Raw genomic sequence first — 18,531 nt, 5'->3', positions numbered from 1 at the left:
TCTTTATTTTGAGACGCTACTCCCAAGCGAAAAATGATTGGTTGGTTTAATCTTGATGTGCGTGTTTTGAAATGTTCGACGAGGTCATAGGACCGTTTATCTCAGACCAGTACATGTTGTCAGAATTAGTCGTCGACGCCTTAACAATTTGATTATTGCAGTAAGTCGGGTGTAACAACAGCATTTCTTCTGCACGTACTGTTGAATGGAGATTTTTACGTTTATCATTGCTAACACTTCTGTTGTGGATTTATGACTGTGCGATTTCTTTCAAGACACCAAGTGTAAATATTGCATTTTTCTCCCAGCAGGGTTGAAAGGCTCAATCGAAATGGCACTCATGAATCTGGGCGTTAAGGCTCTACTTGGCTGGGTAAGTTAACGCTACCGTGGCTTGTAGTATTTTAAGTTTTGACCTAACTTCGTCCATGCTGTGTTTGCAGATAAGTGATCTCACGCTGCCCCACCGAGAGATAAAAAACATCGAAGAGTTACAGAATGGGGAGTTGCTGCTTCATGTTGTTTATAAAATGTGAGGACTGTACATCAACAATGACGTTTATTCAAGACAGCCTCGATTGTTTACTCTTGTTTCCCCGACTTCTTACTCATATCCTGCTTTCTTTTTTTCCACCACAGGAAAAAGGAACAACCTCCTTCAATAACATCACCGAGAGAACGTTTTAAAGCCATTGCAGAATTTGTGGAGCGTGAGTTTCTGATGTCTGGGCTTGTTTTGTTTTTTCCCCTCGGATACGTATTGTTCTACTCAGTACATACTTTGATCAGAATAGGGAGGCAGACCGAAAGAAATAGGCAGGTCGGTAAACTGTGTCACATTACTTTGGGTGTTGCCCAACCCTTAATAAGCCACTTGCACATCCAATCTGCGCATGCGTAAGAATCAAGCATTCAAATATGGCTATTAATCAATAATCAGTTTTGTATAATACTATACATGCAAGTATTGACTTTGAGTCTGAAATGAAAAATCGAAAGGTGCACGAGAGAATGTTTTAAAGCCATTGCAGAATTTGTGGAGTGAGTTTCTGACACACTACGTCTGGGCTTTATTTTCCCCTCGCAATACGTATTGTTCTATTCAGTACATTCCAATGGTGCACTTTGTGCGGTGTTTAACTGCTTTAATGATATTTTTAATCTTGAAAATTAGTGTACAAAAAACACCATTGTAAAGCTACATTCAGTTTCATTCTTCATAATTTCTTTTTCAGTTGCACCTTCTGACAGAACACTATGTTTCAAAGTCTAATCTCTTATGTGAAAAACATTATTTCAACTTGATGTTTTGTGGTTGGACAGAGGTTTGCAGATTCAGCGCGACCCAAAGTTGTTCATTATCCTGGGACAACATAAATAATGGAATCAACTTGACTTTGGAAATAGCGAAGGTACACACATGTTGGGAAAGCTGTTTTGCATCCTATGTACATAAGTTATATTATGGCAGACCGATATTGTCTTTGTCCTTTGTCACTTGTGTTATGACTCACTGGTTGGCAGTCAGAGATTAAAAATGTGCTTCTGCCACGATAATATTGCCGTCTTCCGATGTTCTTAGTAGGTGTTCAAATAAACTGTCTCCTGAACATAGTGGTCAAGAACAATGACATGCTTCTATTGTTTTGTACACAAGGTAATGGGAAATGTCTGGCCTGCTCTTTTTAGGTGCTGTTGTTACTGGTTTATCATGACATGATGAGTGAACGGTGCACACTTAAAACCTTGGACTGTGAGGTGGAGGTAAGCGGGCACAATTGTTTTTGCTGAAACTATGAAAATACTATGCTGTTTTAATGTTTTCTGTTCATTCTGTGCCATTGTAACAATATTTCCATTCCTGCTTGTCAGGGGGAGATTGCAAATCTGACTGTTTCTTATGTGATGGAGAGTGAGGGCAGAGTTTATCTGAGTAGTGGTCTTGATGCCTACTTGGCAAGGCAATGTGAGTCTCGTATACATTCCTGCATTTGACTCGTGGGTCTGCTTTCAGGCTTTTGAATGCTCATTGGAATGTTTAACTTAATCATTCAGATTTGCCTGTGACTCCTGAAATATTCGCTAGAACGACAAGCACCTCTACTTCCAGTTTATCGACAGCCTCGACACTCTCAGATGAAGACTCCCCGGTGTTCCATCGCACAAAGAAAATTGCCTTTGTCGATATGCACACTGTGGCATCATCTTCTTCCAGGTATCATTGACTAATGTTAATTATATGTTTCTGGCATTGGTCCTACTTTTGGTCAATGTTTTGAACTTTTTAAGATGCTTGGAGCTTGGCCATTTGTTGTTTACAAAACATTTCATGAGTTTGACTCAAATACTTAACTACAAAAAAAAAAAAGACCTTGATACCTATGTGAGTTAATTAGATTTAAAGCATTGTTAAGTATTTATTCATTTTGCTTGAATATTTATTTCCACAGCAGATCTCCCCTTCAAGATATAATGAACACTCCCAAATTCCAGTTGAGGAAGATTCAGCGGGAGATGATCAGAGAGCGAGATTATAGGGATGGGCTGGAGAAGGAGCTCGCTGGGAAAATTAGCCTCATTGCACAAAGAGGTACTCAATTTATGTTTTTGTGCTGTATTTATGATGGTTGACAAATGATATAGAAAATAAAAAGTGCACACAGATTATGTTGCATGCCTTGCCTTTAATGTTTTTGTTTCCTTCTCTTTACGTTTTCTTTAGAATCTCACATTAACCAGCTGCAGTATCATCTGGACAAGATGAAAAGGGAACAAACAGCTAATGAGCTCAGCACCAGGGAACAAATCAATGACCTTGAGATGAAGAATAACTTGTAAGACCAACTCTCCACTCTGTATTCCCCCCCATAAATGGGCTGTCATTCACCATTCTCACATTTGTTTCTTTCAGGTTACAACAGCGACTCAACGAGCTTCTAAAAGAAAACAAAGAGAGTAAAAGTTCCTTTTCGCTGACGGAACGAAAAGTGAATGAACTTGAAGAGGAAAACGGCGTCCTCTCTTCACAGGTTTGAACACTTGCTCAAAGCTTGTGAGAGGCACTCTGTTCTCGACTACATTTTTTGTGGTCATTTTGTAAAATGTCCATGTATGTATAAAATACACATGGCCATTGGTCACATTGGAATTCATTTCCTCAGATGCGTACAGTGCGTGCGCAGCTGTCTATGTGTCAAGCTGAAGTTCTCAGGCTGACAGAAAGCCAAGCGTCTCTTCAAGAGGAGTGGAGAACCAAAGAGGACTACTTAAACTCTGAACTCAGTCAAGCCACTGCACAAAAGGTAGGGGTGTTTCATACTATGATTAGCACATGCCAAGATATTGTTTTTGTGAGAATCCATCACAGTTCGCATAGTTAATCGCAATCACAATATTTAGTGAATAATTTGCAATTATGGGTAGATTGCTTTCCAAAAAACGTTCAGGACCCAATCACAATTGCATAAACTTTATCTTAAGGTATCTTGGCCCTGAAGTCTTTATAGAAGAGCCCCTTATCTAGTCTGTGCGGTACAATTTTTATCTTAATTCTTTTTTCATTACAGGAACTCCTGACTGAACAAATTCAGATACTCCAGGGAAAGATATCGTGTTTGGAAGAAGAAATTAGAGCAGCTACAAAGCAAGATTTAGGCGAAAACATGGGGCCAATTATTGAGGTAAAGTATTATGAAATTAATGTTTTGTGCATTATGTTTATTTTGTAAAACTATTTGCTTAAATCTTTTTAAATTGTCAGAGAGATGAGCTGGACTGTGAAATTGTCCGCTTAAAGAATGAGCTGGACAGCACATTTTACTGCTTGAAGAAGGCCGAGGCCAACGTGGAGGCTAAAACGCAGCAGCTTTCAGACTTTGAGCAAAAAAACGCCCAACAGAAAGAACAACTGGAGCAACAAAAACTGCACATTAAAGATATTGTTCAGGCCAAGGATCGGATCTTGATGGAGCTGCAAAAGGAAATCTCTGAACAGAGAGCAACCCTTCAGAAAGAGATTGAGCATCTTAAATTTCAGCTCGAGCAAGCGGAGCAGCAGAAAGCCCAGGAGATTAGTGGACTACAGAAGCTTATTGCTGCTTTACAGCAAGAACTGGACACCTTTAGAGAATCTAGTCGAGAAAAGGAACAACTCCTTGATCAGACCAAACAAAAACTGAAAGAGCTTGAAACCAAGTTTCACGATCTAACATCAGTCTTGGTGGATAAAGATAATCAAATTAACATCCTCAAGGAAGAAATTAACGTTTTTACAATTGAAACTGTGAAAACTAAAAATGAAATTGAAACCAAAGACCAACTGCTGTCCCAGCTACATCTGGAGAGTTCTAACCAGCAAGACATTCTCCAGAATCAAATCCAGACTTTGACGGTTGAAGTTGAAAACCTTGGTTTGACTGTCCAACGCGCTAAACAGGAAGTCCAACTTAAACGTGATCTTTTGGCTCAAACCAAACAAGAGTATATCAAGGAGAAGGATGTACTTCAGCAACAGATTGCAACCAGTGAGGAGGAGACTTGCAGGCTTCGCTCAGAGATCTATGCCAAAAATGAGCAGCTTGTCATCTTACAGACGGACACTTCCAATCAGTCTGAAATCCTCCAAGAGCAGATGAACCATCTTAAAAGTCAAGTTGAAAGCCTTACTAACTCTTTGACAAAGGCTGAAGACAATGTCAAGTCTCTGCAGGAGCTTCTGGTGAAGCAGGAGCAGGAAAGTGCTGGTCAACAAGATCTTTTGCAGCAGAAACTGATTGCTTCTGAAGAGAGTGTGAGGACAATGCAGGTGGAGAGCCAAACTAAGGAGGACCAAATCATTTTACTAAATAAGCAGTTTTCAAAGAAGTCGGAACGTCTTCACCAAGACATCCAAAGTTTGGAGGAACAGGTAAAAAGCCTCAGTTTATCCTTAAGGAACGCTGAAGGGAATCTGAAATCCAAGGGGACTCTTTTTGCCGAGCAACATTCACAGAGTACCCTGCAAATCGAGGCACTGCAGACACAGATGGTTTCTTCTCAGCAAGAAGTGAGCAGACTGATTTCACAACTTCATGACAAAGAGGAGCAGCTCAGTCTGCTCGCGAATACAAGCTCTGAGCAATCTGAATTGCTTGAAAAGAAGATTAATGGTCTGGACAAACAACTGGAGAGTGTGAATGATTCTCTCCAAATGACCAAGGACCAAGTGAAGGCCAAGGAAGATTTAATTGCCAAGCTAGAGAAAGAGAATTCTTTCCACACAGAGACACTCAAAAAGGACAATATGGAGCTTTTGGAGGAGGCCAAACAACTCAAGGAGGAACTCCAAACCAAAGAAAGCCAGTTTAACCTATTTAAGGTAGAGAGCAGCGAGCAGTCTGAGGTGCTGAAGAACGAGATTGAGGCTCTTAAGAACCAAATAAAAAAGCTAACGGAATCTCTTCAAGCTACACAAGAACAAGTCAAAGCAAACGTTGATCTCCTGGCAAACAAGGAAATGGAAATTTCAAAGGAAAGGAACAAGTATGAAAGCTTAATGGAGTCCTCTTCAGAGGAGGTGACCACGTTGAAGGAGCGTATACGAAATCACGAGAAACAGCTTGTGACTTTGAAAGAAAGAGGTTCTTCACAAACAGAAATGCTACAGAAGGAGATGAGTCAGCTCAAAGAGCAGTTGGCATTGATGAACAATTTGCTCTCCAAAGCCGAGCAGAGGGTTCAGGCCCAGTTGGCTGTGATAACTGCACAGGAGCAGGAATGTGCTCACCAGAAAGAGCTTCTGCAATATCAGCAGTCTGTGGCAGAGGCTGAGATAAGAAAAATGACGGCGGAGATCCAAGTTGGAGAGGAATGTATCATGCAATTGAATGTCAACTCTGAGGAGTCTGGTCAAGAAGTGCAATCTTTAAAGGAACAAGTACAGTCTCTTGAAGTTTTTCTCAGAAAGGCTGAAGAAGTTGTTCAATCTAAAAATGAATTGTTGAATCAGCAGAAGATAGAAATAGACATAACTCTTCAGGAGAAGCACCAAAAAGATGAGCTAAAAGAGAAACAGATTTCCTCCTTTGAAAATGAGATCCTTAAACTCAGAGAATGCTGCGATGAGAAGCAAACACTCCTCATCAAGACTGAAGAGCAACTTGACATGCTCAAGTCTGAGCTGGTTGCCGTCAAAACACAATCGGATGAGAAAGACCACAGCCTTGACACCCTCAGCGCTGAGGTTGCCGCCCAAGCTAAATTGCTTGAAAAATCAAAACAAGAAGCTCAGGACAATGCCAACATGCTTGTGAAGATCCAAGACGAAGCATCCCAACAAAGCATTGCACTTCAGCTTGAGGTAGACGACCTTAAGAGACATTTGGAAGTTATTACCCAAGAACTTCAAGACAAAGGCCAAGAGTTACTTCAAAGAAATCAAGGCTCTGCGGAGCTGATGGAGAATCTGAAGATGCAGCTGTCTGCATCACAGGCAGAGGTGATCAAGATGAAGGTGGAGATCCAAGCTAAAGAGGAATATGTCATGCAATTGAAAGACGCTAACTTTGCGCAGTTGAACTTGGATGTTCAATTTAAGACTGATCAACAGCAGGAAGAAGTTGAGAGAACCCTACAGAATGACGAGCTCCTACAAAAACAAATTTCATCGTTTGAAGAGGAGATTCTGAAGCTCAAAGAACGTAATGATGAGAAGCAGGAACTCCTTAATCGGGCTAAAACGAAACTTGACGTGCTCCAGACTGAGTTGGTTGCCATGAAAACCATAACGGACAAAAAGGATAAAGACCAGAAAGCTCTGGAGAAAGAAGTGGCTATGCTGATCTTGGAGAAGGAGAGACTTGTTCAGACCAAGCAGGCCACAGAAAGAGAGAACTTGGCCTCACTTAAAATGGAGCAAGTGCTCAAGGAAGAGCTTGAATCGTTGAAGATGGAAAACGCTCTGCTCTTAAAAGAAATGGAAAAAAAACAGGAGACCAGGTGGATCAAGAAGGATTTGGAGGAACAACTTGTGGCGAAAACGGAGGCTGTGGAACACTACAAAGCTCAGGTAGGTGTGAACTCGGGTCGACATGCATTCATCGGTACTTTTCTGTTCGGCGACTATAATGCAAACATCAAATGTCGTAGATGGAAAAGGCTGTGAGTCATTACAATGACAAGAAGCAGCTTCTGCAGGAGAGCCAAGAGGAAGTGGCCAAGCTGAAGCACACTCTGGAAGTAAAAGAGCGGGAAGTGAACGCCACTGGTACAGAGCTCAAATTGCTCCAGCTGCAATTGGAAAAGGCTCAAAGCAAGGAAAAGGACATGCTGAGCAAGCTGGCCCGTTTGGAGGCACAGGTTCGTTTTGATATTAAAGAGAGAAAATGGCAGTTTGAATCAAAATTGCAATACTGTGAAGGAAATAGAAAATCACTTTTAGATTATTTTCCCCAAATGGTAGTGCAAATGCAGAGTGTCCTCATTAAGGTTATGTGGGATGCTGCAGGGACGGTCTCATTTCTCATTTTCACATTGACCTACTTCAGGATTGATGTCAGTGCCATTGCGCCATTTGATAACTTCTAAAACCAGTTTGGCTTCATTACACCATTATAATGGCCGTGTCTCTGTTACAAAGCTGTGTGTGACCAGAATGCATTTAGTTGTGTCAGTGACATACCTCTCTGATCTCTGAAATGAGTGCCTTTGCTGAAAACAAAACAAAATGAAGCATGTTTCAAGTTCTCCTTTTCTTATTTGTGCTTGTGCTAAGGTGGCCTTTTCTGACCTCAACCTGCTCGCACACAATCAAATCTCCGACCGTCAAGGAGAAACATCGGAGCTTCCAGACTTGCACTCAAAGGTTCTTAAAGTGGAGCCAAAGAGAATGATGAGCTCAGACAGTCTGAACCAAAGCTCCCTCGAAGACTCACTGAACAGCACAAGGTAAAAAAAAATTGCTATGTATAAAGTGAACTAAAATTCATCAAAGGGAAAAATTTGACAAAATCATCTGTGCCAGCAATTATGTGAAGCTAAATTTAATTGGTGTGATTTGTCCTTCAATTTGACAGGAAGCTTTCGGCGCCTGGTGAATCAAGCACGCCGCTTGTCCGTAGTTCTGAAAGACTGGCGGCCAAACGTCGTGGTCTGAAGGCAGAGTCACTGGAAAGTCTTTATTTTACACCAATAAATACAAGACACGTCCACAGGTACTAAACGGCAGCCAATACAGATTTTCAATTTTATTTCGGTGTGCTACTTGCCTGGTGATGATGTAAACAAACAAAGACAACTCAGTATCGATATTCTCTTCTAGAGCAACTGCGGAAATCAAAACAGAAATGGATTTCCGTTGCTTAAACCCATCGTCGTCTGTCAAAAGACGGAGGACGACGCAGGTTATAAACATAACCATGACAAAGGTAAGTGAAACTTGTTGACATGATTCTGAACTTTATATTTGACCCCTGAAGAACTTTGTTTATATTTCTTCAACCGCATGTTACTCCTATCAAGGGTGTGAAAACTTGTTATGATTCAGAACTTTGTTTATATTTGACCAACCGGCATTTCTTCAACTGCATGTTACTCTTATCAAGGGTGTGAAAACTTTCTTCTTGAAGCATTGTATGGTAAACTCCTCTGCAGAAAACTCCAGGTGGCATTGAACATGATGAGACGTTCTACAGCCTGGCTTCAGCTCAATCGCAGCCCAACCTCTCCGGTGCCCGTGGCGCACGCCCTGCATTCATGGAGCTCTCCGACACGCCGGCAAAAATGACCGAAGCTGTAAGCGACCAGCTCAGCGGTCTTCCTGGTTATCGGCGGAGCACGATCCATTCGCAGAGTAAGTTTGAACCGAGCAGCGCCACAGCAGAAATTTACCCAGAAAATAATTGAAGTCCTTCTAATGTGTTCAGCCACAAGTACGTTTTGCGTCGGGGCAGTGAACGAGCCAGAAGGTGCGCCTGATGATTGGATGAGGATTGCTGAGTTCCAGGCCAGGAACAAAGCCTGCCTTCCTCATCTCAAGAGCAGCTATCCTGTCGAGTTTGAGGTTGGGAGATTCTCAACTCTTGTAACACTTGGAGTCGATATAGCTATGTTATTTGAGAGAGAAATGTTCTACCAAAATTTTGAATTGCCAGTTTATTTATTTTTTTACATCTTTATTACTTTTATCAGTTCAACATCTTTTCTGATTACTGTGAGGATTTTCTTTCATTAAGACAATTTGGGCTCTGGATACCAGTTTACATAAAAATACTGAAGTTTAAACAACCCAAGTTACAATGCCAGTTTATGTTACCAATTGGAACCCTTCGCTCCCTTTAGAATGGCTTCAAGACCGCACTGACGTTCACCGACGAAGATGTCCGCACTGGTGACCCAACGGAAACCATTCGTCGAGCATCCGTCATGCCGGGCCAGCTGCAAGAATCCGTCGCTTCCCATCGCCTCTCCCTTGCGGCGCCACACTTGAGTAGCACATCCAGCGTCCGCTCTCACCGTCTGTCTTTGATGGCGGGCTACCCACCATCTAAATCGATCAGCTCATCTCAGCTGAAAAGCCCAAGATGCTCAAAGAGGTCGGCGTCCACGTTGTCTGTTACTCATACTTCACCTGAGGTTGGTCTGTTTGTCATATTGGCAAAATCAAAGATTTTAAGATGCTTTTTTTTTTTTTTTGTTTGTTTTCAATAATTTTATTTTCTAAAACCTTTATTTGCCAGGAAAAATGCCTTTGTTTATTTTTGAAGTCCCTTTATTTTTTTCCCTTTCCTTTTTAACCATAATAAATTATTTCACTTTCTAAAATATTTATTTGCCAGAAAAAAATGAAAGCTACCTGCTTCCCCCGTCCCCTCACTCCTAAAAACAAGAACATGAACAGCGGATCCACCAACTCAAACCTTCACCCCACCCTTAGCCCGGTGAGTTTGAAAAACTCCTTATGTCATAAGAAATTAATCCTTTGTTAAACAACAATTACGGTAAATTCCACCAGCAGAAATTACTCATACAAATTTACTCACTGTCTTTGTAAAACAAATTTCAAAATGTGACAAATGTTTCAAATAGGAAACGGTCAGCTAATCAGACTTCTCCTTTTTTCTTCTCAGGTTGACCGCAGGGAGTCCATGATGTTCACCATTGAGAACACTCCGAAGAACAGCAGCAACTACCTCAAAAGAGGCCTGAATAAACTCCGTAGCTCCACCCGCAAGTCACCAGGCAAAACCGCCACAAAATCTCCCGTGAAGACCGCGCACAAAGAAAATAAACAGGCCGCCACTTCTCGTGCTGTGGCGGGTCGAGCGGCCCGAGTTGGAAGCTTCAAGTCACCCCAAGTGGTCTCCAAAGAAAACAAGAAGACGTGTCAAACTTTTGGCAAGTCTCCACGGTTGACGGAAAGCGCTCGTAAGGTAAGAACATGTTCTTGGAGGTAGAGATGGCTAACGAAATTCCTACCTACTCAGTGATTTTATCTGGCTCACCATTTACATTCAAATCCCGGAAGTGTTTTTAGTGTTCATGGTTAATGCTAATCCTCTTTTCAGGAATGAGTCCGTCAATTACAAAAATCTTCCTGGAAGAATGACAAGGTCTATGATCAATGGAAAATGATTTGCTTGCTGCTTTTAGTTTCTTGTACCGTATTTTCCGGACTATAAGGCGCACCTAAAAACCTCAAATTTTCTCAAAAGCTGACAGTACGCCTTATCCGTCTGGTGCGCTTTATATATAGACCAAATTCCATCCCGCGGGCCAAATTTAAACTGGCCCGGAGCATTGTGTCAATCAATCATAAGTGGCCCGCTGAAGACTATGAATCATGAATCAAAAAGGCTATGGATCATTTTGTGATTATAAAGTAATTTGTTGCGTCTGAAGTCGAAATAAAAAAGATACAATGGAGAATGATTCGGATTAAAAATCTGACATGATGCAACCTGGCCTGTTTACTGCTGTCACAAACACCAATATCACCCTTCTTATTCATACAACAATAAAACAAACTTAATACATCTAATAAAAAAATTCATTCAACTTTCATAAAATTGTTATGTTATTATTTAATCTTTAACTTTTTTGGTAGTGCAATTGAAAACAGATTATCATTTGCAATATCATCTGCAAAGGATATAGTAAAGGATATAGTTACATATTCACAAGTTCATTCACAATGGTAATGGTTCGTGGAATGTCGGTGCGAATGGTCGGCCCCTATACAGGTCTGTCTCAGAAAATTAATGCATTAATGGTGCGCCTTGTAGTCCGGTGCGCTTTATATATGGACAGAGTTTTCAAATGGGCCATTTATTGAAGGTGCGCCTTATAGTCCGGAAAATACGGTACTTGTTTGTGGCATCTGGTGGTTGGCTCACAATAACAAACGCTGGTGATCAAGTTACTGGGTGAAAATGCTTCTTACATGATTGTGCTATTTAAATTTTGTGTTAATATTTTATTCTGCATTCTAATCTTATTTTTTTATCCTACAGGTGAAGAAGAGGATGTTGAACTGATGAAAAACTTAAGTGTTTAGTTGAATTTTTTTAATCTATACACTTTTCATTTTTGACCACTTCCTTCTTGTAATGGTTCTTTTTGTATTGTCTTACTTGTACAATAAAATTCTCTACGTAAAACTTTGAAACATTACAAATGCATCAGTTGATTACATTTTCACTGAGTTCCATCCTTTATTAAGTCAAGGCACATTTAGTTTGAAAAAGTTGTTAGCTCATCTTATCTCGTGTGCATCATCCAGGCGGTTCAAGTGTCATGGCAGCAGCATGGACTGTGAATGCTGCTATGCTAATTTGTCGTTTAACTTCATTCCAAGCCTTCTCTTGGTACGCTGAGCGCTCAATGTCAAACAATGCATCGTAGATCCCGGGGAAAGACTCTCCTGCATATTTATTATGGCTGCTTGGAGCAAATACCACATGCCTGGAAAACAGGTGGGATTAGCGAACATCAAAACACAGATCGACAATGAGTGAGCGTGAAGGGCAGGCAGTTCAGTTTGTGTGTAATACCTGTAGAATGGTCTTCCAGGTAAACCCAAGGGGTCTATAAAGGCTCTCTCCAGATACATGAGCTGATCGTTCATTCTACGTATCTGCAGAGGACTGATAAAAACATACATCTGAGTGTAAATGAAAATTGTGCCGGACCTCTACTCACTTGAGAGCCCAACTTTCTCAAGTGTTCTCACTGACATCTTAGTCAAAATTATGACGAACAAAATTTCTTCTTACTCTGCTCTGTTGATGTGTTGTAGGCGCTCGTGGAACTCCCTTGCTGCAATGGTAAAATTTTCAACCGCTGAAAACAAGGAGTCTGGGGGAAAAATAAGGAAAACAACCTGATCATAACAAAAATATGATTTGGAGCAATTTTTATTGATTTATGGCTTACCAAAAGACACCTCGTATGTCTGCATCTCCTTGGGGTGTGTTTGTGCGATCTCCGCAATGCTGTGTGCGTACTTGTCAAGGGAGATGGCATACTGGTTGGCATCCAGAGGGATGATTTGAGAATCTGCCAGGAGGAAGATGAGCCCGCCTCTCACTTGAGCCACAGCCCGAAGCCTCGTGAAGGAAGGGTCATAAAACTTCTCCACAAGCTCGAATGTTTCATAAACCGTGTGATAGACGGGATAATTGCTGTATCGTTCCATTTTCTACGCAGACACACATGCACACACACACACACACACACACACAAAATACAATACAACTTATATAGATGTGGTCAATGTCATGTGCAATGTCCGAAATACCCAAAGGGAACGGACCAAAGCCAGTGTGTGGAATAATTTTTTAAAATATGTATTGCATCGAAAATCCTCCCAAATTTACAAAGTATATTCTAGTAAAGAGAATTTTACCCTGTTCTTGGTGTATCTTGCTCTGCCCGCTGCAATTCCCAGACGAACATAATAGGCTTCGAAATCACTTCCTGAGCCCAGCTTGCTGATCCTACACAAGAGCACATAGTGGACCAATAGGTACCCTTCATTGTTTTGATTGATGAGAACAATGCCAAAGATGACATGGAAACATTTAATAAACTAATAAGTACTGTGAAGCAACCTACCGAGGGGCATCACGGTTATTTGTCCAGTTGTCTCTCTTATGCCAACTTTCATACAGAGAAACTCCTTCCTCTCCTTTCTCTGGACTGGCTATCTAGTACACACATAAATAGCAAAGTGAGAGACTGCTACCAAACATTTGTGTGTTTATATTTACCTGCTTTGTGAGGTCATATACTAGGGTGTGCAGAGATGGTGTACAGTCAACCCTGAGCGTGTACATACCTTGAAAAGACAATTGCACAAGTCACTTTCAAAGCAGTCTGTAAAACTGTAAAATATTTGTACTCACCCTCTATGCCAGAGTCGGCATTGATGTAGGCCACGGCTCTCTCCTGAAGTAGTTTGGCATTGTCCTATTAACAAATATGGAGTAAACACTTATGTTGATTATATTGTGAGCGGAGCTGTGCTGCTCATTGCAAACAGTAATAATAAGAAATTGTACCTCTGCCCATTCTGTGGAGCCCAGCAGTCCAAATTCCTCAGCATCCCAGCTGGCAAATATTATTGTTCGTCTAGGCCTCCACCCTGCACGCAAACATTTTCATCTTGATTGATTACTGGCAGAACGCTTGACGCAACAGCAACTGTAAGTACCCTTTCTGAGAAGCTTGCCAGCGCTGCGGACAGTTTCATGGACCAAAGCAGCTCCTGACATGGGATCGATTCCTCCAAAAACCCAAGCGTCCCGGTGTCCGCCCAGAATCACATATCTGTCTAGTCCAACACATGCCACAAATATTATCATAACATGCTTTGATCAAAATATAGACTTTTTAAAAACTGAAGTGACTAAAAGAGTGGGTACAATTTGATTTTAAGTTCAAGTTACTAACATATGGTTCCTTCCCCTTCAAACAGTTACCAAAATTCCAATGTGTACCAGTGAATGTGTAGCTATGCCCTACTATCCATTAATAATTCATCCGAACACATTTTTCTTCGGGGTGTGCAAATAATTGTAAAGTTCTGTAAAAATCATCCATGGTGCACATGGGGTTGGTGTTTTTGTACCTGGCTCTAGAGCTCCTCTTATCCTTCCAATGACATTGTAGATCCTTGTCACCTGATTATTAGTGTAGATGTTCATGCGCACTAACCTAGAACGAGCACATTTACGAGAAGAATGTGATTTTTTTTTTTAGATCATGAGCTTTTCACTTCTCAATTCAATTTAGTACACATTATTTCTTGCTAGTGGTCTAACAACCATGTGAGAATGGATGCTTCTTCCAAACAAGACCTCCTTTGTGCTGTATTTGGCAACATGCCACTAGCTCTTTAGCCAGAATCCAAACAAAAACAGCAACAAAGGAAAAATCCAAAGAGTGGAGTGAGACAACAGGATGTCCCTGTGAATAAATGGACACAAACCATACATACAAGAACTTACTGGCTCTTGAAGTCATCTGTAAAGCCTGGGCCAATTTTGTAAGAGACATTTAAAGCTCCTTTCCAGTTGTTTGGAGAAATTTGCCCCCCCATATTCCTGTGAAGTGGGTCATCAATTAATTTCATGATTAACTTCGAGGCAAACGAGTGAAATAACTTACTTGAGAAGATGAAATGCATCATGATAGCCAATGGGATGCACAGGGATGCTGGGAAGACCCACTCCATCTGCAGGACGGGATCTGTAGGTATATTCTGCAGGAGATTAGACAGCAGTAAAAATTTCATGCTTGACTGTTAGGAAACAAAAACAAAACATATAAATACACACACACACACACACCTTTAGCAGGATATCCCGGTGTGAGAGAATCTCCTGCTCCATTCAGGTTCATAACATTTCCTCTCTGAGCTCCACCACCCGGAAGGTTCCAGCCTTCAGGATATGGCTACCCAAACCAAAGATTGAAGGAGTTCATATAATGCACATCATTCAACGCAGAATATTTTGCTCAATGTTTTGTTCAATATTTTTAATGCAGCCTAGAGCCTGAAAAGGAAAGTTAGCCCGTATAAAGTCAAAATGTGTTTTCACTCATGGAGGAATGACTTTATCTCCAAGTCGCCAAATTTGTTCAAATTCTTGTGCAGAATCATGAATATGGTGCATGCACACTGGGAAACATTAATTCACCCAGTCACCACTTTAACGTTTACTTATTACATTTATTTATAGCAGAAAAGTATGTCAGTTATTAGATGCTAGCTCTGATGATGCTATTAGCTACACCAGCACCAATATGATGACAGATGTATTGAATGTGTCAACTAACAAAGACACTTGGTTGTAATTTACCCACTTATACTTAAGGATTTATACACAAGCAAATAATAAAATAAATTGTACATACATCCGCTTTGAGACACTAAAATATTCACCTGAAAGTGTTCATACCAATTCAGACCATCGACTGCACTGCATTAACTCGTACAAATTACCTTGACTCCATCTGCACTGTAATCAGCTGGATCAGAGAACAAAATAAGTCCCTTTGCGCCTGCCAGCATCGCATTCTTCACCTGATGAAGGCAACAGACAGCAAATCCACACAATTAAGTCATCCAATCAAAGGTTACATACGCATACACACACGCGCACACACACACACACACGCACACACACACGCACAGGCACACCCACACATACGCGCTGTACAAGTTTTTAATGATGCTTTCATCACAATCCCAAAAGCTGAAATTTATTTCTTAATACTTTAAAGTGATAAATGAACTATTTCGAAATCGGACCTGCACAACAGTGCAGAGTGTATGTATTTCTTACTTTATTGCCCCGGAATATCTTCCCGTATCTGACAATGACAATTTTGCCAGTCACATTAATTCCCATCTGCCTCTCCAACTGGAAAAAGTCTTCAGTGCGGCCGTAGTTGACGTACACCAATTCCCCCTGGGCAGAATAAATGCAAGTGTTTGTTGTATTAGCATGATGACGTTAATTCTTGTTTGTATGTTTGCACCTCAGGCTGTCCTTTAGCAGAAAAGGCACTGTAGGGCGGCACAATGTTGGTGACGTCTTCATAACTCTCAGGACTGGGCTCAGCCAAGGAGGTGTTGAAAACCTTTAAAACAGATCGAATCAAGTGAAATGTGACTTGGTATAAAAAAATAATAGTAACAAAAAAACTTTTACAATTAGTACTTTGCAAGGGCTAAATTCGGAACACATTTTTCTTAGATAGTTGGGAATTGAAAAGGAGTGTCTACACGACTTCACCTTACCTCATTGCCTCGTGCATCAACTATTGCAATGTAATTGGGCTGCGATACATTTGGGTAGGACAGCAGGACGTCATACGGCACCATCTCTACTGAGTCCAAGCCAAATTCCTGCCACTCTGTTTGAATCTGTTCCGCATATTTCAGGTTCTGCTCTGTGCCTGACAGGTGGGGGAGACGTGTAAATTTCCTTGAAAAGGGGAAAAAGTGCTTAATCACAATTGCCTTGGAATAATCACCGACAGGATGACATGATCTTACCTGAGGTGCTCTCTGATCTTGCTAGGATGCATTTCATCCAGAAACCCCCTCATATGTTGACTAGCGGCACTGCTTGCATAGTTTGGGTGGGTGGGTTTTGCTAACCAGCCTGCAGCGTATAATAACAATACATGGCAGTTGGTACATACACGAATTCAAAGTGTCGCAAATGCCTTGAGAACAAATTCATTAACTCTCAAGCTTCTGAGAAGTGTCGTGAAAGTCTTCCTTGCAATGCAGTAGCCGAGCACCATTATGTTGCCTCAAGATTGAACATTGTGATTTTTTTTAGACCATGGCGAGCTTTAATATGTCCCACATGGGTAAACACCTAGGGCGGCAACACCAACATGAGTTTTAAAAAAAATCCAATGAGTGTCTGAAGACGTCTAATTAAATTGTGCCGCATAAATGACTCAAACTCATACATCAGACTGAGATTCTGTACGAATGTCTACGCAGCAATTGTGAAATGTATCGAAGAGGTCAAAGCGCGCACACGCTCCTCTCTTCTGCTGCAATTTCGAGTAGTGATTCAATATCCGTCCACATATGCAAAAACGTCCCGTTTTGTCCATAAAACGTCTAAATAGCACGCGCGCCCTTTACAATAAAAGTTCTAAATTGCTCTCGCACAGCGTGTGCACATCTGACTTTTTTTTCCTTTTTTCTTTTTTTTTTTAAATCTGCGTTCGCGATTTCGCGTGACTCACCTACGATAAAACCCAAACAAAACAAAGCTGCCACGGCCAAAATCCACCAGATACAGCGAATGGATCTACTACGTTTTGTCATGTTGTCCCACGCTGCACCGTGCACAAGCTTCCGACAATCCAGACAAGTGCCTCATACATCCGCGGTCAATGCTCGAATCCAATTTGAACAAATGAAGAGGTGTGGCGATGTCAGTCCAGTTTTTCGTCACATACAGAAAATCCCATCAACACAACGAACGAGGCTCGCGCTTGATTTTTTTTCCTCCTATAGGCTTTGCCAGCATTGTTCGTGATCGTTTCAATAAGTTAGAGAGACTTGAGACAGCATAAGCATATAAAGATTAAATTTATTTGTTTCTACACACAACCAAGGCTTGACATTAACTTTTTTGCTCACCAGCCAGTTGCGGAGCCGTTGGATCAGTCCCCTGGGTAGGACGTTCGTGTAAGATCGCACCAAAGTAATTGCAAATGTATGCAGTCACAATAATTCCAAGCAGCTCTGTTAACTTTGAATCTAAATTGACAAAATGTGCCCATTCAACAGTAGTAGACATGAATCACAACTTCTCTGTACTGTAATATATACGATTATTGAAGTTGTATTTCTTCCAGACCCGAATAACACGCTTGAGCCACCCCAGCTGTGTAGCGGCAGTGGAGGTGGTCTTTTATGTCATGGACTGAACCGTGAAAGGGAGAGGGAGATCTGTGTGCTTGCAGGAATGCGGGGCAGTAACTCTCATTCCCCAATGTGTTGTTTATATCCTCTCTTCCAACCTGCCACCACGATGATGGGCTAATACTGTATTTTATTTTTAATTTGTTGATATTGTTAGGTAATTGTTTACTGATAACCCTGAATATCTTTTGATTTTTATATTAAAAAAATAATTCGCTCACCTGATTTGGATGTAAATATTGTACCCTCACTTATTGAATGTCTTGTGCTTCACTGAGGATGTTGGTCATTGTTGGAGCCAACTACTGTGATCAAGCATTGATTGAAGCACTTTTTAAATATGTTTAAAACCCTAAGTACCACCCGGGGCTTCATCAAATACCCCCAGGAACACAAGTATTTTTGACCCCCTTTTGAGAACCACTGCACTCGTACTTGTAGAATATTGACTTGAGCGGGTGGACGGCGTCCTCTTGTGGCCATCAAGGAGTGACACTAATGATGGTCGGCGTTTTCTGTCCATCCCTTTCTCACTCTCAAGTAGTACATATCATGTATCAGTATTGAGATGATTTGCCATCACAATAGGCAGT

General features: G+C 41.1%; 2 protein-coding genes across 11 annotated transcripts in view; one reads left to right on the top strand and one right to left on the bottom strand.

The window, feature by feature from the left end:
- The first annotated feature begins 45 nt into the window (after positions 1-45).
- numa1 (nuclear mitotic apparatus protein 1) lies at positions 46-11,650 on the top strand. 5 transcript variants are annotated; one of them, XM_049725633.2, is made up of 25 exons: positions 46-160; positions 309-373; positions 444-532; positions 640-710; positions 1,324-1,412; positions 1,690-1,764; positions 1,873-1,966; positions 2,056-2,215; positions 2,451-2,590; positions 2,723-2,834; positions 2,912-3,029; positions 3,162-3,302; positions 3,567-3,680; positions 3,761-7,045; positions 7,126-7,335; positions 7,751-7,923; positions 8,052-8,189; positions 8,297-8,402; positions 8,629-8,827; positions 8,901-9,037; positions 9,316-9,609; positions 9,813-9,914; positions 10,104-10,406; positions 10,542-10,586; positions 11,487-11,650. In XM_049725633.2, exons 2-24 carry the CDS (start codon positions 332-334, stop codon positions 10,545-10,547), a joined length of 6,198 nt encoding a protein of 2,065 aa, XP_049581590.1. In that variant the 5' UTR covers positions 46-160; positions 309-331; the 3' UTR covers positions 10,548-10,586; positions 11,487-11,650. The 5 variants fall into 5 exon arrangements, with proteins under 5 accessions (XP_049581590.1, XP_049581588.1, XP_049581589.1 ...); XM_049725631.2 differs by lacking the exon at positions 10,542-10,586 and having other exon boundaries at positions 2,454-2,590; XM_049725632.2 differs by lacking the exon at positions 10,542-10,586 and having other exon boundaries at positions 9,328-9,609.
- A 12-nt stretch (positions 11,651-11,662) lies between these two features.
- Positions 11,663-18,531, bottom strand: part of naalad2 (N-acetylated alpha-linked acidic dipeptidase 2) — a 29,946-nt gene continuing 23,077 nt past the window's right edge. Inside the window, exons 1-20 of one of the 6 annotated variants that reach the window (XM_049725771.2) lie at positions 17,654-17,916; positions 16,541-16,649; positions 16,283-16,469; positions 16,021-16,122; positions 15,825-15,950; positions 15,482-15,562; positions 14,826-14,931; positions 14,644-14,737; positions 14,484-14,579; positions 14,105-14,190; positions 13,688-13,807; positions 13,536-13,618; positions 13,380-13,443; positions 13,245-13,312; positions 13,090-13,181; positions 12,881-12,971; positions 12,409-12,673; positions 12,249-12,330; positions 12,027-12,119; positions 11,663-11,937 (exon numbers count right to left, since the gene is read on the bottom strand). In XM_049725771.2, coding sequence (XP_049581728.1) covers positions 11,748-11,937; positions 12,027-12,119; positions 12,249-12,330; positions 12,409-12,673; positions 12,881-12,971; positions 13,090-13,181; positions 13,245-13,312; positions 13,380-13,443; positions 13,536-13,618; positions 13,688-13,807; positions 14,105-14,190; positions 14,484-14,579; positions 14,644-14,737; positions 14,826-14,931; positions 15,482-15,562; positions 15,825-15,950; positions 16,021-16,122; positions 16,283-16,469; positions 16,541-16,649; positions 17,654-17,813 — 2,295 coding nt within the window. In that variant the 5' untranslated portion in view covers positions 17,814-17,916 and the 3' untranslated portion in view covers positions 11,663-11,747. Of the gene's footprint in view, positions 11,938-12,026; positions 12,120-12,248; positions 12,331-12,408; positions 12,674-12,880; positions 12,972-13,089; positions 13,182-13,244; positions 13,313-13,379; positions 13,444-13,535; positions 13,619-13,687; positions 13,808-14,104; positions 14,191-14,483; positions 14,580-14,643; positions 14,738-14,825; positions 14,932-15,481; positions 15,563-15,824; positions 15,951-16,020; positions 16,123-16,282; positions 16,470-16,540; positions 16,650-17,253; positions 17,442-17,653; positions 17,917-18,531 lie in introns of those variants that run through there. The other 5 variants (XM_068651438.1, XM_049725773.2, XM_068651437.1 and 2 more) reach the window with 5 other exon arrangements.

This window comes from Syngnathus scovelli, chromosome 7, assembly GCF_024217435.2.
Source record: "Syngnathus scovelli strain Florida chromosome 7, RoL_Ssco_1.2, whole genome shotgun sequence".
Classification (NCBI taxonomy): domain Eukaryota; kingdom Metazoa; phylum Chordata; class Actinopteri; order Syngnathiformes; family Syngnathidae; genus Syngnathus; species Syngnathus scovelli.
The sequence above is the reverse complement of the archived record's forward strand: the minus strand, read 5'-3'. Positions and strand labels throughout refer to the sequence as shown.